Source organism: Zalophus californianus, chromosome 2, assembly GCF_009762305.2.
Source record: "Zalophus californianus isolate mZalCal1 chromosome 2, mZalCal1.pri.v2, whole genome shotgun sequence".
In the NCBI taxonomy this organism is placed as follows: domain Eukaryota; kingdom Metazoa; phylum Chordata; class Mammalia; order Carnivora; family Otariidae; genus Zalophus; species Zalophus californianus.
The window spans coordinates 90,284,382-90,308,421 of record NC_045596.1 but is presented as its reverse complement, the minus strand read 5'-3'; the positions used below and the strand labels follow the sequence as shown (position 1 = coordinate 90,308,421).

At 39.8% G+C, this 24,040-nt stretch overlaps 1 protein-coding gene across 2 annotated transcripts in view; it reads right to left on the bottom strand.

Annotated features, from left to right (window-relative positions):
* EGF (epidermal growth factor) overlaps positions 1 to 24,040 on the bottom strand; it is a 95,351-nt gene that overhangs the window by 62,597 nt on the left and 8,714 nt on the right. For both annotated transcript variants that reach the window (XM_027600458.2, XM_027600459.2), the window contains exons 2-5: positions 8,008 to 8,207; positions 5,376 to 5,557; positions 4,577 to 4,804; positions 3,433 to 3,635 (exon numbers count right to left, since the gene is read on the bottom strand). In XM_027600458.2, coding sequence (XP_027456259.1) covers positions 3,433 to 3,635; positions 4,577 to 4,804; positions 5,376 to 5,557; positions 8,008 to 8,207 — 813 coding nt within the window. The remainder of the gene's footprint in view (positions 1 to 3,432; positions 3,636 to 4,576; positions 4,805 to 5,375; positions 5,558 to 8,007; positions 8,208 to 24,040) is intronic.

The following is a 24,040-nucleotide window of genomic DNA, read 5'->3' as shown; positions in this document are numbered from 1 at the left end:
TTAAACCGACAAACTGCTGTGTCTTCCTTGTGAGGTTTTGTGGCTTCGCTTTTGTAAACCCCACCCTCGCCCTTGGTCAGACAGTGTTCACTGGTGCAGCTCACTTTCATACGCCCTGAATAAATCCCCAATGTTTTAAATCAGTTTTCTCTGCAGCTTAACTCTCACTGTGCCTCAGTCTTTCTCTTTTTTTAAAATTGGTCTAGATCTCAGGATAGAGGTCGGGGCTAGAAATAATAGATTTGGGAGTCAAGCGGGCTGCTGCATAGAAAATAAAATAGGAAAATGCTGTGGCGCCTGCCTGCATGGCTCAGTTGGTTAGGTGACTGCCTTCGGCTCAGCTCACTATCTGCGAGTCCGGAGATCGAGTCCCGTGTCAGGCTCCCGGCTCAGCGGGGAGTCCGCTTGTCCCTCTGAGCCTCTCCCCTCTCATGCTCTCTCTCACTCTCTCTCTCTCTCAAATAAATAAATAAAATCTTTAAAAAAAATTTTTTTTAAGGGAAATGCCATAGGTTGTATGGTCCTTAGAGACTAACAATGCACTTAACCATATGAGTGGTTCTAAGAAATCACTTGGGGAAAAGACACCCTGTTTAATTTTTTTTAACCTGGCCTATCTAAGTCATTTGACCCTGAAACTTTTTTGCCCCCAAATAATCCCATTAAACCCCACAGTACCAGTGTTTTGTAGAACATGCTTTGATAAATGATGGTTTAGTCATTTTGCATGAAGTCTATTGAGACTCTTGTCTGTATAAATACTTAAATTTTATGTGAAAAATAATACCAACCAGGTTACATGATTTTTCTCAGCCATCTCCCCATTGAAGTAATCTCACTACTAAATGCCTTGCAAACCAAGTACCACCACCATCCACCTCTCCAGAGGAGCTGAGGTTGTAAGCCCACTATCCAGGAGGAACTAGCCAGCCTCTAGAAGTCGTATGTCTTTAAATGTGAAGGCACTTGGAGAAGCTGATGACAGCTCTATACCACCTGCGTAGGGAGGGACACTTGCATATTTTCATCTAACCCATACAATCAAGAGATTCACAGTCCTTAAATCCCACTTGAAGAGTTCCTGCTCTACCAGGCACTAAAATAATTCAGACCTATTTAATGAAGGCTAAAGTAACAGTGCTTTTGAAATCAAAAGTCCTTTGCCCTTGGGGTATATGTGAAGCGTGTTCTTTGGTCACTGACTGGAACCAGTATCTCCAATACCACCTGCCTTCTACATTTCAGGTCTTCCTGCAGCTCTGCAGCTGGCCATGGCTTCCCAACCAAAGTCCATGGTTTGCCAGATGGGTTGAAGCTGCTCTTTAATGAATCACTATAGATTCTCTTCTAAACTTCATGCTTTCAATGATCGTATTTGACCGCCCTATCAAAAAAGCTGAGTAACAGTGGAGGATTCTGAAGAGCTCAAGTGTTTATGGTAGAAAGAATAATAAACTGACAGACTCATCGCCGAGACTGTCGTCTCCAAAATCCCTCATTAACAAGCTGTGTAATCTTGGAAAACACACTCTACTTCTCTAGGCTCCAGATTTCTCAATTATGAAATAAGTACGATAATTGCTGATCTTTCTGTGTCACAATGTTACCGTGACAAACAAATAAGATAATGTTCACGAAAATACTTTGGAAAGCAAGAGATTACCCAGAAATGTAAGAGATGGTGATGGACATATCTATAACGATTACTAATGAGACTCAATAATTACTTATTCATAGTAGTGGTTGGTTCTAATTTTGTAGTGAGTCACCACCACTTGGACAATGAGTCGTATGTGAAGACAGCTTGAGTCAAAATTTCCCATGGAAGGTATCTGGCAGAATATCAGATTCGCTGCCCTTAGTGCATGGATCATGGTCAACCATCTCACTTATAACATTGCCACTAGGTTGTTACTTAATGTTATGCTCCAACCCACAGCTGAATTGTTTCCCACCACTTCTGCTTTGTAAATTCAAGTAAATCTGTTTTTAAAAAAATAATTTATCTGAATAAACACTTCATCTCTTGGAATTTATTTTAACCTTAGAAGTTCCTCATCACTTGCATTGAAAGCAGAGTCATTACACAAATTAAATGATGGTTTCTACCTAAGTTTTTAAAGAAATCAGTTAAAAAGTCCTCCCACTATTAGTTAACTCTTTGAGGATATAAGAAATAATAATGTCAGTTGCCCTAGATTCCAGCCCCCCTTCAGCAATCTCGTGCCTGTCCTGCTCAGCCTCCACAGTTCTCTTCTGGAGCTATGTCTAGGACAGGAACAAACACATTCATCTACTGACTGTGGCAGGGACACACAGTCCCTACCATTTCCCACACTATTACCAAACCCTAGGGGAACCCAACAGATAGAAAGAAAACAAAGAATTCCATCTCTGCTTCAGAACCTCTCCTGGCTGACTGGGGATAAGAGTAAATATACATCAAAGCCTGCTTGAAATTAACCTTTTACATATAAAAAATGTTAGTACAACATCATTTGTGTGGTATATAAACCATATTGAAGAGCCTCCCTAAAAAAACGTATATGCTAAAGAATTCAGAGACTACATTTGAAAGTAGAAATTTGGGACTGCGACTAGATTCAGTCAAACCATTTAACTAATGTTATTTAAAATTCTTCATTTATAAATACATCAGTAACCACTGAATAGAGGGAGGTTTACGTAATAAATAAATAATAGGCATTGGTCCCTGCCTGCAGGGCATTTATAATCAAGTGGGAGAGACTATCAGAAAGAAAGCGAAATAATATGTAATTACATCTTGGGATAAGTTCAGTGAAGAGTGTACTGAAAAAAAAAAAATCAGAGGTGAGAGGTAGGCCTCTTCACCTCCTCTTGATTGGATGACCAGAGAAGGCTAATCTGCGGACATGATACTTAAGCTCAGAACTGAAGAGAATTCTAGGCCGAGAAAGGAGTGACTGCTAAAGCCCAAAGGCATGAAGGGGACAGAATGTTTGAGCAACTGTGGAAAGACTTGAATCAGATTCTAGCGAGCGGAGGAGGAGGAGTGTTAGATCAGTTTCACCATATATTGATAGGCCTGGTAAAATGTTACATTTCGATCTAAATGCAAAGGCAAGCTTTCCAAGGATTTTAAGCAGGGGAGTTAATGGATCAGATTAACTATTTCAAGGCAAGAGGGGAAAACAGAAAGATTAGTTGAGGGGCTACTACAATAGGCCAGGCAAGAAAGGCTGGTCGTTAGACTATGGTGGTAGCAGTAGAGGAGAGAAGAGGGTATTTGAGATGTATTTAGGAGGTGGAATGGAAAGGATTTGGCGGTAGATTGAAAATTGGGGCTGAGGCAGTGGGAGAAACCAAGGATGGCCCCTAAGTGTCCGGCTTGAGCAGGTGGACGGGTGGAGACGAAGTGCCAGACTCCATTCAAGGTCAAAGATGACTCACCACGTGCCCAAGCATCACTCTCTGCCTTGGGCTGTAAGAGTGGATGCACTACTTTGATTCCAACAGGTGGTACAAATGATGGGTCGAGCTTAATTCTAACCATATCCTTCCCAGTGTGTTTGTTAGCTATCCAAATTGTCTTCTTTTTCCATATTGAATAGAAGATCCGATCACCAAAAAGGGACATTGCAAACAAATTGTGCCTAAAAAACAACAGAAAATATATAAAGAATTGCAGAACATTTCTTCCCAGGCTTATTAACATTTCACTTCATTTCAATTTATTGACTGAGTTTTAATTACCTGCCTTTTCAATTGTATCTCATTTAGGTTTAGAAGCAGACACTAAGCTTAAGATTTTATTTATGTATTCATAATCTGAATTAATGGGACATAATTTCTAGCTTCAGCTTCATTGTCCCATTCTTTTGCTAATCAGCATTTAAGTGTGATGAATGTAAAACAGGGAAGAAAATAGGAACACTCTAAGAGTGGATTCTGGTTGTATCCATTTCACACTTGACTAATTTCAGCCTCCTACCACAAGCTGGTGAGTCAGTCACAGGCAAGATAGTATATCAAATGAAATAGGTGCTTCACAGACACAGGACAGAGTAAGTCCAAAAGATTGACTGTAACTTACAGCCAACATGTGAGAACTTATTAGTTGCCAAAACTCTGTTAATTATTTTTATTTGCATGTCTTTACTTAATTAATTTTACTTACGTTTCACAATAACCCCAAGAAATAGCTACTACTATTATCCCCACATTAAAGGAAACTGAGGTGGCTCAGCTGGTTAAGCGTCTGCCTTCAGCTCAGGTCATGATCCTGGGGTCCTGGGATCGAGCCCCACATCAGGTTCCCTGCTCAGTGGGGAGTCTGCTTCTCCCTCTCTCTCTGCCCTCCGCCCCCCAACTTGTGCTCTCTCCCTCTCTCAAATAAATAAATAAAATCTTAAAAAAAAAAGAAACTGAGAAGTCATGTAATCTTCCCAAAGCCACCTGCCCAATAAATGGTAAATCTAGGACATGTACTCATGAAGCTTTTAGACTTCCAAATCTGTGCTAAGCCACTCCACTAGGTCAGCTGGACAAACTTCAAATGGCAATTACTTTATTTTGCCCTAAAGCCAAAACTTACTGTGTAAGATGTTTGCCAAAATGGACAGAACCTCCATCATAATTACAGGAACAAATATAAGAATTGCTTCCATGTCTGTTGTACTGAATCCAAAAAAGCCGTTTATCAAGCACATCCAGTGACACGGCTGTTATTCTTTCTGTCGTCTCTAACAGAATCTTCTCTTCCACACCATTGAGATCTACTCTGTGAAGGCTGCCAGCCACCTCGGAAGACCAAAATATAAACCTGAGAGCAAACACATCATAGACACATAAGTGAAGGTAAAGTCACTTAAATGGCCAACTCTCAGTGTTTCAGCAGTCCCTGGATGTCTGCACAGGAGGAGTTGGACTATTTTGAATGAAATTCCAATTCAGCAAATATTTATTGCCCTGCTGTGGAAATTCCATGTGATTTCAAGTTAAAAAAGGAATTATTCTTGGGGCGCCTGGGTGGCTCAGTGGTTGAGCGTCTGCCTTCGGCTCAGGTCATGATCCCAGGGTCCTAGGATTGAGCCCCGCATCAGGCTCCTGGCTCAGCAGGGAGCCTGCTTCCTCTCCCACTCCCGCCTGCTTGTATTCCCTCTCTCGCTGTGTCTCTCTCTGTCAAATAAATAAAATCTTTAAAAAAAAATTTTTTTTAAGGAATTATTCTTCTCTAGTAGGAAATCAGGATAATCAAGAGCACCATTTGTAGAAGGAAGCCTGCCTTGGTTCAAATCCAGACAACCTTTGTCCTTCTGAGTTCAAAATGTTATGAGTCTCTGAATTATCATCAGATTTTGATATCTACTTCAATGTCTGAAAACAGCAGTTACCTTTCTACTGGATCAATTGCTACATTTGCAGGATAGTTTAAGGCACTTAAGAGAACTCGGGAATTGTTTCCTTTCATATCTGTTACTGTAATGATTCCTTCCTGTTGATTTGACCAAATAAGTTCTTCATTTATCCAATTTATTGCCATTCCTGAAACATTTTTCTCTATGTTGCATACTCTCTGTAAAATCAAATTTCAAAACATTAATATTTTTTCATTCACATCAACATTTTTTATTATCTTTATATATAAAAGTCTATTCTTTTAAGTACTTGTCATTTTTTGTGCATTCATAAAACTATTTAAATCATAAAATAGTCACAGATATGGTGCCATTGTTTTGATGGAGCAATGTTAACCCTCCCACATGAGTATTTCTGGGCCTTAAATGGAAAATTATCCTATGCTTATCGAAATTAGGCAAAAAACCATAATGTATTAATGATTTCAACTATACTAACAGTGAAATTTCCATGCTATCTTAAAGACAGTGTATCCATTTGCTAATGGAATTTTCCGTATTCTCACCTGAAACCAATTCTAAGGTTTGCCAAAATCTGGCAAGATGCCCTTGACCTTTGTGCACAGAGCTCTAAAATAAATGAATTTCTCATTAGAGCCCCACTTTCCTGGCCCCTCCTCTTCCATCAGGCCCCACCTTTTCTACAAGTCTTCAGTGCCCTCACACTGTGACCCTATGGCCCAAAGACCAGAGCTTCTCTTTATGTCTCCTGGGTGCACTGTTTCCTGCTCTCTCATGATAAAATGACCAAACAAAAACTTCTTTTATCTCCTAATTTTCTAGCGTGTGCAGGTAAACCGGTCAGTCTTCTTGGGGGGTGGTGGGTGGGAGGTAGGGAGAAGCCCTGATTTGTGTGGTTGCAGATTTCCTTGGTTTGTAAATATTCCCACCATTTGGTGCAAATATTCCCACCAGAGCTGATTTCTAGCCACTGACACGACATCACTGAACTCAGATTAGTCTCACCAGCTTGCACTATTCCTATACCTCATGCAAAGTAATCTAGCCAATCCATTGAACCAGTTGCTAATATATTAATATATTAGCTCCCCCAGATGAATTGTATTTTAACGGGGTTTTTTTTTTTTTTGTAAACCCTGTTTTAACTCAAAGAAGAGGATACAATGGTGGATTTTAGGCATCAGGTCAATCCTTTCCTAATGACTTGACACAAATTCACAAGTATTTAACTTTTTTCCCAGATTTTGAGACTCAAGATTTTTTAAACTAGTCTACCAATGGCTGGAGAATAATGAGTAGCCATCCTTGTTAAAGGTGACATTAGTTAAGTCTCAGAGAAGAGATGCGATAAAAGAAATTAGCACTTAATTGAAGCTTTTAAGAATAACTGAAGGGAAAGAAGTTTGAAGAAAAACAAACAAAACAGTGAGCACTTTGTGCTGGGAATAAATGCTTCAGGTTTCTCCAGTCACGAGTCTCTGTAATCCATCTCTCAGGAATCGAGAGAACATTCCTCCTGGGACTCATTTAAAGTTTCCACCAGTTACAGAGAAAGATTAAAGATCTTTTGTATGTACTTGAAGCAAAATACTTTATATCTGACACCTGCTTTATTATTTTTCTTCCAGAGTGCAAACACCTTAAGAATCAAAAAAGATGGGGTGCCTGGTGTGTTTCAGATGGTTGGGCGTCTGCCTTTGGCTCAGGTCAGGATCCCAGGGTCCTGGGATTGAGCCCCACGTCTGGCTCCCTGCTCAGTGGGGAGTCTGCTTCTCCCTCTGGCTCTCCCTTCTACTTGTGCTCTCTCTCAAATGAATAATGAATAAATAAAATCTTTAAAAAAAAGAAGAAGGAGAATCAAGGGCACCTGGGTGGCTCAGTCGTTAAGCGTCTGCCTTCGGCTCAGGTCATGATCCCAGGGTCCTGGGATCGAGCCCTGCATCGGGCTCCCTGCTCAGCGGGAAGCCTGCTTCTCCCTCTCCCACTCCCCTTGCTTGTGTCCCCTCTCTCACTGTCTCTCTCTCTCTGTCAAATAAATAAATAAAATCTTTAAAGAAAAAAAAGAATCAAAAAAGATTTTCTTCCTAAATATCAGGTGCTAAAACCTATGACAGACATTTTAGACAAAACAGGGTTCCCAAACTCAGCACAACTGACATTTAAGGTCAGATAATTCTTTGTTGTGGGGGTCATCCTGTATATTTTAGGATATAGTTGCATCCCTAGCCTCTGCCCACTAGATGCTAGTGGCACATTCTCTCTCCTTCCCAACACAGTTGTGAAAACCAACAATCTTTCCAGACTTTGCCAAATATCCCTGGAGGGGCAAAATTGTCCTCAGCTGAGAACCACTGGAGTCAAAAATAATCATGTAAGTAATCTGTTTTAACCATAAAATGGTGATCTGACTTAATAAACATGTATAGTTTCAAAATTCCATTGACATCCTGACTCCTTTTGCGGTCTTCTGAATACCAGTGGGTTTGTTCAGTAACATGCCACAGATGCAAATTAAACAAATATCTACAAATCCCTGAAACATTTGAATTGGAATGTAATTTTCGTTCATCTGTACATTACTAATTAATGATACTGTGTTTGTCAGCCTATACAAAAATCTCTTAAATACTTTGGGGATGTACTTTACCTCTTGCCTTGTCCCATTCAGAAAAACTCTTTGCAAAAGTTGTCTTTCTAGATCTACCCAATAGATTCTTCCCTTATTGTAATGAAAATCCATGATCACTGATACACCAGCATCTGCCACCAGTTGCTCATGATTAGTTCCTTCCAGGTCAATCCTAAAGATACTGCTTCCATGGGAGAAAATTAAGAACGGTGCAGGACCTGAGTGAGAAGAAAGAAACCAAACTGTATATTTTCAACATTTTATCTGATTTAGAATAAATATTTCCCCATGACAACCAGTACAAGTAGGCTTAATTTTTAATTCCTGGTTTTATATTTTAAATAAAGAATGTTATATGAAGAACAAGTTCCTGTGGATGTTCACCATTAATTTTATAAATCATCTTCTTCGCAAATTAATTGCAAGAAATGAACATTGCCAAGTTAGGAAGAAAGAACTATTTGAAAAGGAAACCACTTTCTACTCTTACCTGTAAAATGCCATTTTATTTTAAAAAAGAAACCACCTCTTATACTCTGTTGTGGATAGGGTCTGGATGAATGTAAATTTTAATTATGCAAATTGGAAATAATATTACAGATATTATCATTTTGGAAACGCAACCCACCTCCTCTTCTTACCTTTTGAAGAGAACCTCAGGTAATGACAGAGAAGAAAATAAGGAAAACAAGAAGTCTTTTTTTTTTTTAAAGATTTTAATTATTTGAGAGAGAGTCAGTGAGATCATGAGCAGGGGGGAAGGGTAGAGGGAGGAGCAGACTGCCCCCTGAGCAGGGAGCCCAATGTGGGACTCAATCCCAGGACCCGGAGATCACGACCAGAGCTGAAGGCAGACACCCAACCAACTGAGCCGCCCAGATGCCCGAAAACAAGAGGTCTTAAGTGGAAGCAGGGAAAACCGAGATGCCATCCTGTGAAAGCTCTGAAGTGTTTTGTCCCTGTTAGCATTGCCACATAAAATACAGGATGCCCGGGGGGCGCCTGGGTGGCTCAGTTGGTTAGGCAACTGCCTTCGGCTCAGGTCATGATCCTGGAGTCCCGGGATCGAGTCCCGCATCGGGCTCCCTACTCAGCGGGGAGTCTGCTTCTCCCTCTGACCCTCTTCCCTCTCGTGCTCTCTATCTCTCATTCTCTCTCTCTCAAATAAATAAATAAAATCTTTAAAAAAAAAAAAAAAAATACAGGATGCCCGGTCAAATTTGAGTTGCATATATATTGAATGGGACATGCTTACACTAAAAAATTATTTCACTGTTACCTGAAATTCAAATTTAACTAGTTGACCTACGTTTTTATTTGCTAGTTTTGGGTAGTGGACGTCCCTGGATTTTTGATTCCTGCAGGACCTTGCCCTGAACTCTAACCCTATCATCTCCTGTTCCAGGTGATGGCCACCTTCCCATTCAGACTCCCAGGTAGTCAGCACCTGCTTGGGAATCCAATACCTCTCTTTGGAAACCTCAGCACAAATTATTGGCTGACTCTGCAGAGCTTGCCTTTGATGCCTCAAGAGAATGCCGGAGAATAGCTTAATCTCCTGCAGCCAGGTTAGTTGCCTTGGTCTCTTCTGCCTGAGGGTGACGAGGCTCCTTGCACTGTGCCTTTAGAGAACTCTGGAGCCTCTGGGATGAGTGGGGCATTGGAGATGAATGCTAACATATTCTTGCTTCCCCACTAGGTTTACATTATTCTGGTTTCACATTAGCCTTTAATACCTTAAATGTGACATAGTAAATGTGTTTATTGTTCTAAGGATTAAACGAAATGATGGATTAACCTCCTCTTATTCAGGGATTCTGTTGTACAGTCAGAAGACATTAACTCCGCTTTAGAGGATATCGGAATAAATACAAGAGGAAGGAAGAAGTGCAAGATCATGGGAGTCTGAAATCGGTGCCAGCATACATACCTAAGAGAATTAGCTCAAATCACTCTTCCTGTATCTTTCTCACAATAGAAGACCCCTGCACAGATATGGAGGAGAGCCCATTTTCTATTGCCACTCCAGCTGTAGAACCAGAGGTATCATAGAAGAAATAGGAAGGGCATTGGACTGAGAGCCAGGAAGCCTTGTTTATAGTCCTGGCACCATAGCTTTCCTACACATCTCACCAGACCTCCCTGCCTGCGTTAGAGGGTTAATGGGGAAAGAAATAAAATTGTATTTTTTAAAGATTTTATTTATTTATTTTGAGAGAGAGAGAGCATGAGCAAGGGGGAAGAGCAGGGGGAGGGAGAACAGACTCCCCGCTGAGCAGGGAGCCTGATGTGGGGCTTGATCCCAAGACCCTGGGATCATGACCTGAACCAAAGGCCGACACTTAACTGACTGAGCCACCCAGGCGCCCCAGAAATAAAATTTTAGATGGGAAAGTATTTTATTAATTGTGGAGCACTATACAAATATAATTTGCCATTGCTGATTCCCAGAACCAAGGTCTCACTACATAGGTTTGTGCCACTGTCCAGGTTTGAACCCCTGGGTGAGAACATTGGTGTAACTCATTTCTCCCATAGCAATGTGTCCTAGAGGAAAGGAAGGAATACAAAAGCCACCCTAAACTGATAGCTACTGCTCTGTGGGCCTATAGATTTATCACTAGGAGCCATTTCTTTGAAATGTGTATCATGCATGCTCTATAAACTGAATAAATGTGCCCATATTATTAATTTTCTAGTGCACTGATACATTAATAAGACCAATAAAACATTTTATTCATTTAAAAGTATTACTAAATGGGGGGACCTGGCTGACTCCATCAGAAGACCATGTGATCTTGAACTCGGGGTCATGAGTTTGAGCTCCACCTCGGGTGTAGAGATTTCAAAAGAATTAAATAAAACGTTTAAAAAAATACATAAAAGTACTACGAAACGGGAGGTTTCCAGCTTTTTTGAGAAAGAAAAGGCACTCTAAACATTTTAGACAGAATATAGCATAATGCTTTGTACATAATAGGTACTCAAAATTTTTGAATAAATAAAGAAACAATTGTGTTTTGCTCATTTGTCTGGCTTTAGCCATAGGAACAAAGCTGAAGACACCAGAAGATACATCAAATTCATAAAAGCAGAGTTAATCCTACAGTAGTTATTTTACTAACAGCAATAATAATAATAATGATAGCAACAAACTTTCACATCCTGATCTCATTTATGCTTAACATAACACCATGAACTAGACAGGCCAGATATTACAATGAATAAATGAAAGAGAAAAGAGAAATCTAAAGAATACCTAGATCCATAAAACATGAACCATAACGTTAACTTCAGTAATTTTTCAAAAAATAAATTGAAAATATTTATTAAATTACTAAGTATGAATTAACTAATGAAATTTCTCTTCAGATTTTTCTCATTCACTGGTGAATTATGGCATCCAGGGTTTATCATAGCCTCTTGGGACTGAAAAGGACCCTAAATATTACCTAATTAATTGTTCCCCCAAATTGTTTGTTCAAAAGAATCACATGGGGTGCTGTGAGTATGTGTGTCTTTTGCAGATCCCTTCCTTTTAGATTCCAGTTCAGTAGGGGTAGGCCAAGGGCTAGCAATCTGTTTTTTGAATAGACGCTCCAGATGATTCTTACACTAGGTGAACTGGAAATCATAGATCTAGTTCAGATGAGGAAATTCAGTGATGTTTCCCAAAGACCCACCCCTGGTTGGTGGCAGAGTTGGAATTAGCAGTCAAATATTGCCCTTTTCCCTGCCTTGGTCTGAGTTGTCATGTGTCAAGAGACGTTACTATCTTTATTTTGCTTATGCAACTGATTTTTTTTAAAGATTTTTATTTATTTATTGAGAGAGAGAGAGAATGATAGAGAGAGAGCATTTGAGGGAGGAGAGTCAGAGGGAGAAGCAGACTCCCTGCTGAGCAGGGAACCCCCCCGCCCCCCGATGCGGGACTCGATCCCGGGACTCCAGGATCATGACCTGAGCCGAAGGCAGTTGCTTAACCAACTGAGCCACCCAGGCACCCCTATGTAACTGATTTTTTTAAATCTTTTTAAAGATTTTATTTATTTATTTATTTATTTGAGAGGGAGAGTGAGCAAGAGAGAACACAAGTGGAGGGGCGGTGGTGGGGGTGGAGGGGCAGAGGCAGAGGGAGAAGCAGGCTCCCCGCTGAGCAGGGAGCCCGATGCGGGGGTCGATCCCAGGACTCTGGGATCATCACCTGAGCCGAAGGCAGACACCCAACTGACTGAGCCCCCCAGACATCCCCATGTAACTGATTTTAATTCCACTTCCCTCAAAACACTGTTCATTCCTTTTCCCACACTGCCGCATCATTTTTTATAAATCAGGGCCTGGGTAATTATTTGTAGACCTGAAATGTAATATGATTTTTTTTAAATGAAAGACTGAGATTTAGGCTTGATGGAATGGTCATTCTGTACTACCACTGGAAATGATAATCAGTTAGGGTTTTCAGACTTGTCAGAGACTCTACACATCAGTGGTACAATCCATGGATTTGAATGTCAGCAGGGTGTGCATGTTTGAACAGCTAAACTTTCCCGTGTCAAAACCTATGCCCTTCATTTTGGGTGCCATTCAGCAAGAGGGAAGTGCATAGAAAATCAAACATCATTTCTAAGGAATACAAACCCAAAGCCAGCAAACAGGTCACAGAAATCAATCGGAACCTCTGACTTCCCAACCTGGGGGATTAGCAGGGGATCTGCAGAAATTAGAAAGGAGGCCAAGGTGTTTGGAGCCCACTGAAGACTTTTATTAGTGACTCCAAGAACTGGTTCAGAGGTCAGTTGGGACAAGCAGGTTTTGAGTGAAGCTGGCAGCAGAAACAGAGTATTTCACAAGAGGCACCTCTACATCAGCTCTGAACTGGTGGGAGTGGTCTCACAGAGGTCAAAGAGAAGAGAAAGCAAAGGTCTTCAGCTACCTGGGGGCAAAGACGCACAGGAACTACATAACACAGAAATGGTCCTGCAACCAGATTAACAGAAAATCCTTCTCGGGCCAACATGGCACCCTGCTCTCCCCACCACTGGTTTCTGCTCTAAATCTGGAGACAGACTGAAGATTCACAGGACAGACAGTGAAAAGGGAGCTCTGGACCTTCAGGATTCAACAACACCATGAAAAAAGAATATAGATTTAAACTGACAGAACTGGGGCGCCTGGGTGGCTCAGTCGGTTAAGTGTCTGCCTTAGGCTCAGGTCATGATCCCAGGGTACTGGGATCGAGCCCCACATTAGGCTCCCGGCTCAGTGGAAAGCCTGCTTCTCCCACTCCCTCTGCCATACTGCCCCCGCCCCCGCATATGTGCTCTCTCCCTCTAATAAATAAAATCTTTAAAAAACAATAAAATAAAAATAAACTGACAGACCTGATGGAAGAAAGCCTGACACCTCCTTTCACTGCTCCTTCCATAAACCCCTAATAAAAGTCTACCTCTCAAGGGGCTGACTTGAGTGGTAACTTGGGTTTTAAGAAGTGCAGAAAGTTTTATTTCACTCTAAAAGTCCATCTCCATCTGTTTTTCTTTTAATTACCATACTTGAAAGGGCACACTTTTAATTTGGGGGCAATCATATCTTTATTCTCAGCTTATTCACTAGTGTCAGCATTCAAGGCAGGTGAGAGAGACACCAAGTGACCCAGAAATAATACAACCAGAAATGGGAGCCAGAGAGGTGAATTTAAATCTTAATTCTATAAGACAAGCTCTGGGGTTCAATTTTGCTTTCTGGAATATGTGAATGAAGTTTGCCTATCTAGTCCCAGAGCAGTGGTGGACCTGTATCATCTAAAGCAGAAAAGATCTCCTACCTAATCCTTAGCCCGATTCTCATCATCAGGCTTAAACGGTCTACTCCCAGGTTCTCAGGATACTAACTGAGACTAGAAGGTTCTGCAAATTTTTTTTTTCAATAGGACTTCTCAGTCTTTAATGTGCCGTGACAAGTTTTGATGCTCCAAGAAAGTAGGTGGTAAATATCATCAGAATAGTAACAGCCAACATCTTGGGTGTTATCACTAGTGCATTGAATGCATTATTTCATTTAATTGTGTAACACTAGGAGGTAGGGGCTCTCAGCATTTTCATTGTACAGAAGAAGAAACTGAAGTTTAGAGCAGTTAACTTGCCATAGTTACATGGCCAATAAATAACAGATTTATGTTATTTGTAAATAATAAAGTCATGTCTTTCTGATCACAGAGTCTACTTTTTAAACATCATGCTGTAATGTTTATCTCAAATTGAATTTAACAGGAATTCTTACTGGATAGTGTCTCATAGTTCAACTGTGTCAAAAAACCCACTTCAGGAAACACTGCTCGAGGCATGTTCACCCTAAGGCCAGATTCTCTGCATTCACGTTCCAGGAACTGATTAGAACGTGGGTCCCTTTAACAAAGGAGCCAAGAACATACAGTGGAGAAAGGACAGTCTCTTTAATAAATGGTGTTGGGAAAACTGCTACAGCCACATGCAAAAGAATGAAACTATACTATTATTTATACCATACACAAAAATTAATTCAAAACAGATTAAAGACTTGGATGGAAAACCTGAAACCATGAAATTCCCAGAAGAAAACATAAGAGGTAAGCTCCTTGACATTGGTCTAAGTGCCATCTTTGTGGATCTGACTCCAAAGGCAAGAGTAACAAAAGCAAAAATAAACAAATGGGACTACATCAAATAAAAGCTTCTTTCTTTTTTTTAAAGATTTTATTTATTTATTTGATAGAGAGACAGCAAGAGAGGGAACACAAGCAGGGGGAGTGGGAGAGGGAGAAGCAGGCTTCCCGCAGAGCAGGGAGCGTGATGGGAGTCTCAATCCCAGGACCCTGAGATCATGACCTGAGCTGAAGGCAGACACTTAAGGACTGAGCCACCCAGGCGCCCCTAAATAAAAGCTTCTGCACAGCACAGAAAACCATCATCAATTGATAAGGCAACCTATTGAATGGGAGAAGATATTTGCAAACCACGTGTCTGATAAAATGTAAATATGCAAAATAATAGAAAACTCCTACAACTCAACAACAAAAATCCAACCCTATTTAAAAGCGGGAAGAGAATCTGAGTCGACATTCCTCCAAAGGAGATGGCCAACAGACACATGAAAATATGCTCAACATCACTAATTGTACTAGGGAAATGCAAATTGAAACCATGAGATAACACCTCACACACGTCAGAATAGCTATTACCAAAAAGACAAGGAATAACAAGTGTAACAAGTGTTGGTGAGGATATGAAGAAAAGGGAAACTTCATACACTGTTGGGATTGTAAATTGGTGCAGTCACTACAAAAACCAGTATGCAGATTCCTCAAAAAATTAAGATTAGAACTATTATATGAACCAGCTATTCCATTTCTGGATATTTATCTAAATAATATAAAAACACTAGTTCAAAAGATATATACACGCCTACATTCACTGTAGCATTATTTACACTAGCCAATACAAGAAAACAAACGGAGTGTCCATCAATATATGAATGAATAAAGATATGGTACGTAGATACACAGAACGGAATATTACTCAGCCACAAAAAGTAAAGTCTTGCCATTTGTGACAGCATAGATGGACCTAGAGGGTATTGTGCTAAGCAAAAAAGTCAGACAGAGAAAGGCAAACACAATATGATTTTACTCCTATGTGGAATCTGAAAGGAAGGAAGGAAGGGAGAAAGAGAGAGAGAAGAAGGAGGGAGGGAAAGAGGGAAGGAGGGGGGAGGGAGGGATGGATAAAATAAAACAAACTTATAAATACAGAGAACAGACCAGTGATTACTAGAGGGGAAGGGGGTCAACCATGTGTGACATGGTAACTAGACTTGTGGTGGTGATCACTTTTCATTGTATACAGATGTCAAATTATAAAGCTATACACCTGAAACTTATATAATAATAATAAAAAGAGTTTAAAAAGTGGGTCCCTTTAAATGGATTCCTACAATTACATCACCTAGATAACTGCATCTCTAATTTTATAATATATTGCATCACATATGTATGTATTCCCTATATCTAATGTATTCCTTCACCATGTTTAAAGCCAGTGGTGCAGACTCTTCAAATATATCTCCACTTCCACTGCCTCCTTCCTCCTTTCATGTTCTTGCCTCCCTCTTGTAAGGACCCTGATGATTACATTTAAGACCCACCTAAATAGTCCAGGATATCCACCCCATCTCAGGATCACATTTGCAGAGTCCCTTTTGCCATATAAGGTAACATTCACAAGTTCCAGAAATTAAAACATAAACATAGGCCACATTCAGTCTATAGCAATTAATAATGTTGAGCATCTTTACATGAACTTAATTAGCATACTTATATTCTCTTTGGTGAAATATCTGCTTAAATCCTTTGCCCATTTTTTAATGCAAGCTGGTGCAGCCACTCTGGAAAACAGTATGGAGCTTCCTTAAAAAGTTGAAAATAGAGCTACCCTACGACCCAGCAATTGCACTACTGGGTATTTACCCCAAAGATACAAATGTAGTGATCCAAAGTGGTACATGCACCCCAATGTTTATAGCAGCAATGTCCACAATAACCAAACTATGGAAAGAGCCAAGATGTCCATCAACAGACGAATGGATTATGAAGAGGTGGTATATATACACAATGGAATATTATGCAGCCATCAAAAAAATCTTGCCATTTGCAACGACGTGGATGGAATCGCAGGGTATTATGCTAAGCAAAATAAGTCAATCAGAGAAAGACAAGTATCATATGATCTCACTGATATGAGGAATTTGAGAAACAAGACAGAGGACCATAGGGGAAGGGAGGAAAAAATGAAACAAGATGAAATCAAAGAGGGAGACAAAGCATAAGGGACTCTTAATCTCAGGAAACAAACTGAGGGTTGCTGGAGTGGAGGGGGGTGGGAGGGATGGGGTGGCTGGGTGATAGACATTGGGGAGGGTATGTGCTATGGTGAGTGCTGTGGATTGTGTAAGACTGATGAATCACAGATCTGTACCTCTGAAACAAATAATACATTATATGTCAAAAAAAAAAAAAAAGAAGAAGAGAGTAGGAAGGGAAAAATGAAGGGGGGGAAATTGGACGGGGAAACAAACCATGAGAGACCATGGACTCTGAGAAACAAACTGAGGGTTTTAGAGGGGAGGGGGGAGGGGGGATTGGTTAGCCCAGTGAGGGGTATTAAGGAGGGCACGTACTGCATGGAGCACTGGGTGTTATACACAAACAATGAATCATGGAACATTACATTAAAAACTAATGATGTCATGTATGGTGACTAACATAATAAAATAAAATTAAAAAAAAATCCTTTGCCCATCTTTAACTATGTTATTTATTTTCCTAGTCGCATTTGAAAGGTTTTTTAAAAATATACTTTGGATACAAGTGCTTTGTCAGATATGTGATTTGCAAATGTTTTCTTTCATCAGGTAGCATGTCTTTTCATCCTCTTGACATTGCCTTTGGCAGAGCAAAAGTTTTTATTTTGGTGAGGTATAATTTATCAACTTTTTTTCTCTTTTGTTGAACACGCTTTTGGTGTCATTTCTAAGAACTGTTAACCCCAAGACAAAAATTTCTCCTTTGCTTTTTCTAAAATTTTTATAGTTTTACATCTTAAATTTAGATCTATGATCGATCCATTTTGAGTTAATCTTTGCATAAGGTATGTGGTTTAGGTTGAGGTTCATTATTTTGCTCATAGATACCTAACTGATCCACCATCATTTGTTGAAAAGACTATCCTTTCTCCATTGAATTGCTTTTGCACCTTTGTCAAAGATCAAATGACCATATTAGCTCAAGTCCATTTCTGGACTTTCTAGTCCATTCCATTAATTTATGTATCCATCTCCTGGTTAATACCACAGCTCAGTATAACTTTTTAAAAACTCATAAAAATGCAGTTTTGTAGGACAATGAATCCTGTTATAAGGTTCCTGTGCTGTAGGTAATCCTTCGTCTCAAATACGCATGTTTAAATATCTCCCATCTTGTCAGTGTAAATTATGCTCAATTTTATTTAAAGACTGCTGCTACCAGACTAAAATGCACTCACCAGCATTAAAGCATTAGAAAAGTTTTTCCAGATGTTCACACATACACACAAACACATGATAAAGACTCAGAAATCACTATTTTCTTCCATCTTCTGTGTTTTTCTACTATATTTCCTACTCTCTGCTGAGCATTTCCAGCTGGGGATATCCCACAGCCCCAAAAGTCCCTCTGCATGTGAAAAATTGAGACTATGCAATACCTTCTGGTTAGTTTGCATTTACTAAAAAGATTGAATGTAACATAACAATTTAAAAAATTGGCTTAAAGTTCAATGTTTTGATATTTTGATAGCTGTCATAGACCAAAAAAAAACCACTCATATTTCATTCACAATTACATCTATGTCAAGTGAAAGAAATGCTTCACTGGCTGTATGCACAAAAATCACAAAATATATCAATCATTCACAAATTTTATTGAATTAGACTAGCAAATCTCTATCTTCCTAGATTTCAACCAGTAAATGCAAACTAACCAGAAAGTGTCATATTTTATATTTTTAGCAATTAAAAGGAACAAAAATATTTAGAAGTTTTTTAAAGTTCCAAAAAATCTGTTTGCAAGGTTTTCTGTGTTTTTTTTTTAAGCGCAGACATAAGAATTTTTAATCGGTGGCATATTGACATTAGGTACCTAATCACAAAACAATGGAGATTTTTCCAAACACCTGTTTTCAAATTGCTCTCTTCAGAACCAAGTTTCTTACAATCAGCAGTCACTTCCTCATTGTTAGAACGTCACCTCCAATTTGAAGGGATAAATTTCTATGGTTTTATTTTTTTGAGTAGCATACTAGTAACATCTATTTGTAATCACAGAAAAGGTAAAAAAAAATTGCAACTTATCCTTTTTTTAAAAAGAAAACTATGTAACACTGCTCTCAAGTGCTTTGCTTCAAGATGCTCTATGGCAAGCCTGTGGGAAGAATAGTTTCATGGTTACTCCCCATTCAATACCAAGTATCACAAAGAACCCAGTTTAGTCTTGTTTTAGAGGAGTAAAGACATTCAGTGGTGTCCCAGAGCACTTTATGCAGTTCCAGTTCCAATTTCTTGACAATACTGCTGCCCTAGGAGACTGCCAAGGACTGTCGTATAGGACCCGCCATGATCTTACCTAAGAATCTTTTTTGCTGACGTGCCAGCAAATGCAGTGGTTCCATTGTTGCTGGGTACACTTATGCTACTTTTTTTTTCATAATACATTTGTCAATATATAAAGAAGTAATTGACTGTGGAGAAAATTTCTTCTCTGTTGCATTTTTCCTTTACTGGTTAATGAAAAAGTATTTGTTCTTTGTGCATTTCATTGTTGAAACAGAGAAATGTTAGTTCTTTGTACATTTCATTGTTGAAACAAAGATAAATGCACAAAGAGTGGCTAAGATCACTGTTGAGTGTTTCCTGGCCACTATTTATTACTTATTAGCTGTGTGACCTTTAGCTCATTACCTAACCTCTCCGTGTATCAGTTTCATCATCTTTAAATGGAGATGGAGTAGTCATTTAAGTGTTGACTATTACTTTCTGGAAAATACCATAAGCCAAGATATATAAGAAACACCTTTACTTTTACTCAACTGTGTAATTTCTATAATACTTTTTCTTCAAAATTTCAGTAATGCTTTCTGTGAAGTTGAAAACTTCACAGAAGTTTTAATCTGTTGTTATGCGGTTTTCCGTGTATTATTTTAGCTGTGTTCTACCACAGCAGGAAGCAGGAGAAATATGTATTTCACTAATAGTAAGAGGCTTGTCTATTTTTGCTGTAATGTCAGAAATCTCAAGAGACTTCTAACTTTGTATCATTAAGCTTAGTAACTATAGTCTTATATACCCAAACTTTGAACACAACTGTAAAAATCAGCAAAAGTCATCTCACATTGCTGGATACTTATTTTAAAATATCATGCTTGTTCTGAAGGCTTCATATTACCATTAGCTAACATTTCAAGGCAAATTTTACACTTGTTGTGTGGTCCATCACTAACATTAATAAACATAAATCCACTTTTCAGGCTGTCTTCTTGTTAATTTTTCTCTTTTATTTCTTATTTTTTGTCAACTCTAAAGAGACTTACATTGTTTTTGTCTCTTATACAACCAAGAAAGAGCTTATTTTAGGAAAGAGAGAAAGGTCCTTCTGTCCTTCCATCATATTCTCTTGAGTTTGAATTAGTAGCATTGTCTGCAATCTTTAGTTCCTTTGCAGGAAGGTTTTTAAGCCACTCGTTGGATTTTGTCAAAGTTAGTTTTGGTAAATTCAACTAATATGGTCTATAAGTCATCAGGTAAACTGCAGCCCACTCCACACCTGGCTCTCTGAGCTGGGAACCCCACTGTCCCCTCAGGAGATCCTGGGCATTTGGATCAGTGATGTCACCGCTGTCCGTCCAAACACATAACTAAAATTGAATAAATATTTGTTTAATTGATTTGAATTAATTTGTTGGTATAATTTATATAAAAGGAAATCTTAGTCCTTCTTTCAAGCTGATTTAAAGATAAACCACTAGATATTTTAAGAGACTTAACCTAAACCAACTTAATATTATTAATACTTTTTGGTAGGAAGAACTAATCATTACACTGGTGAGCTTTCAAACATCAGTCACAGGAGGTGGCATGTACATGGTAGATTTTATGAGTCCAGGGTCCTGAGTTCAAAGTATTACAGGATCCCACTGAGTGACTTCACCTCTCTGGATCTCAACTTCTCATCAGTAACAGGAGATGGTTGGGCTAAATGATCTTCCAGGTCTTTCTAATCTAACATTAACAATTCAATTCCTATCCTGCTGGTCTTATAGAATTCAATAGTTTCCTTGTTTGGGGCATTTTGTAAAGAAGGCTGAGCTCATGGTAAATTCATAAATAGATGCTATTCACCTTAAGTCCTATTTTCTGTAAAATGTTTTCTTCTTTCTGCTTCTCTAAACTTCAAATATCAAATTAATAATGTGTCACTATGAGCTCTACAAAAGGAAATAAAACAATAACCTAAAACAAACAATGCCCACGCCTGCCGTGACACATGCTCGACCCTCCGGAGGAAGTCTAGAAAATTCATCAACTAATTACATGTACTTTCATTCAAAATAAGACAACAAGCAAGGTGACACCAGAACCACTTGTCTGCAACTGCCCCACTTTTTCCGGTGACAAGATCAATCCACTCGGGTAATGTACCAACCACAATTCACCCTGCTTAAAATGTGTCCTTTGTTTCAAAATGACATTTCATCCTCTCTGTTGGATGTAATAAAACCTGGTCATTTCATGTGCATCGATGTGTTTATGTTAAAGAGGGATATCCATGAACAGTGTTCTTCTTTTTGGCTTTCTTTTCCAGAAGATAATATAACAACATGGAAAGACAGTAGGAGCACCTGAGTGGCTCAGTCGGTTAAGCATCTGCCTTCAGCTCAGGTCATGGTCCCAAGGTCCTGGTATCGAGCCCCACATCAGGCTCCCTGCTCAGCGGGGAGCCTGCTTCTCCCTCACCCTCTGCCCCTCCCCCTGCTTGTGCTCTCTCACTCTTTCTCTCTGAAATAAATAAATAAAATCACATAACATAATAAAAAAAAAAAAAAAGACAGTCACCTATCATCCTTTCTTGAGCATTGTTGGGTGCTTTTTAAATACGTTGAAATTTTAGATGAAAATTTTTCTTATGGACCTTTTTTTTTCTTCTTAGATGAAATTGTTAGTCATGATTCATTAGGATAACCAAGACATAAAACTTTCAGTTGATTTTTTCAAATTTGTTTTCCAAAATACAATAAACTTTTGGATCCACTTAGAGCTTTTAAAATTCTCAACAATGTCGCTTGAATCTAAAAGATGTACATTTCCACATACTGGGCAAATTAACGTTCATGACAGTAGCCTTTGCAGTCCCCCCACAGACCAAAGAGAGGTTAACTTCCTTTCTGTCGAAAATTCTACAGGAGGGGCGCCTGGGTGGCTCAGAGGGTTAAGTGTCTGCCTTCAGCTCAGGTCATGTTCCCAGGGTCCTGGGATCGAGTCCCGCATTGGGCTCCTGGTTCAATGCGGAGCTTGCTTCTCCCTCTCCCTCTGCCTCTCTCCCTGCTCATGCTCTCTCTCTCTCTCTCTCTCTCTCTCTGTATCTCTGTGTCTCAAATGAATAAATAAAATTAAAAAAAAAAAGAAAATTCTACAGGAAACAGAATAACTGTATGCTTCAGAGGGAGGGAGAAAAACACCAGAAGATTGCTGGTAGCTTCTGCCTCTGTGCCTGTTTTTAAACCTCATAAGGGAAGGGCCCATAATACACAGGATTGGTGTCAGCAGCTATATAGTATCGAATTTGATTGATCCTCTATCATTGATCTGTTTATACAAGGATGGAATCTACAGAAGAAAGATCCTTCTTCAAGCTTTTGAAATTATAACCAGAAAAGTATTGAAATGAATAAAATAAAATATTTCTCAACTGCCATACCATGTGCTGAAGAACAAGTCAGCTGCCATGATATTGTTCAGACTATCTGTATCCTAGCAACCATCCACCCACAAAAAGAACCACCTCATGAATGAAACCCAGGTACCCACACAAAGCTGATCTATAGCCCCTGATAGGCTGTTCTGAATGGAGGGAAGACGAGAGTGCTTTCCTCTGAGAGGCCTTTTTCTATCCTGTCACTGAGAGGGGGCTTGCAAATAAATCAATGTAAACCATGAGTCACTGTCACAGGGGTCTGCTGGCTCTCAAATGCCTTCACACTCACACAAATTCCAGCGTACTCAGTATCCTGGGAAATACTTGGGAAACCCAGACACTGAGAGACATTAGCATGGTTAGCCAGGCTTGGGAGACTCAGAAAATCAAGGTCATAAAGTAAAAACAGACGTGCACACCAGTTCAGACTCCAGGCTTAGAAGGAAGGTCAAGAGGTGATGAGAGCAAAAGTTTCTGCCTAGTACTCGGCTAAAACAACTGAAGTTTCCATACATTCCAGCATCAAAGTGAGATAGGAAAACCAAAGCACTCCATAAAAATCTGCTTTTTGCTCCTTTTCCTGCTTCTATTCTTGCTAGGACCTGTACCCCCGCTCTACACATGCCTCATAGTACAAATAATGTATGTCTTCCTTGTAAGGGACAAGGAGTTAATGATTTCTTTAGAGTCTTCCAGCACAACAGATAACATCTAAGGAAGGACTGGGCAAGAATGACTGGGTGAGGCCATCCTGTGCATATTCCAGACCACCAGGGTTAGACATCTAGACGCCGAGACCCCCAGGCTCCAAGTGACTTATGGAAGACACCTGAGCTCTTGTCCTTGATCTGACTAGCTCCTGGATGCCTGGGAGGACACATACACCAGACCACAATCCTCAGTAAAAACCCCAGACCCCAAGCAAAGATGAGACTCTCTCTTCTTTTCCTTTCTGAATCTCCCAGCCTCTGTCTGTACCTACATTCTCTCTATATCTTCAATAAACTTTGCTCTCATTCCCTCCTAGCTCGTGTTTGATTTCTGTCTTGCATATACCCAAGGACCCTCTTGGCTGATCCTGTGGGACCCCCTCTGGGTTCTTGAATCCAGCCTGCCTACATCAAAAGAAGGCAATCAAAAAATACATGGAACAAATAAAAATAAAAACACAACGGTCCAAAATCTTTGGGATGAAGGAGCACCTGGGTGGCTCAGTTGGTTAAGTGTCTCACTCGATTTAGGTTCAGGTCATGATCTCAGGGCTGTGAGATGGAGCCCCACATCCAGCTCTGTACTCAACAGGGAGTCTGCTTGAGATTCTCTCTCTCACTCTCCTTCTGCCCCTCCCCCCGCTCATGCGCGCTCATGTGCACTCCCTCCCTCTCTTTCAAAATAAATAAATACATCTTTTTAAAAAATCTTTGGGGGGCGCCTGGGTGGCTCAGTCATTAAGCGTCTGCCTTAGGCTCAGGTCGTGATCCCAGGGTCCTGGGATTGAGCCCCGCATCAGGCTCC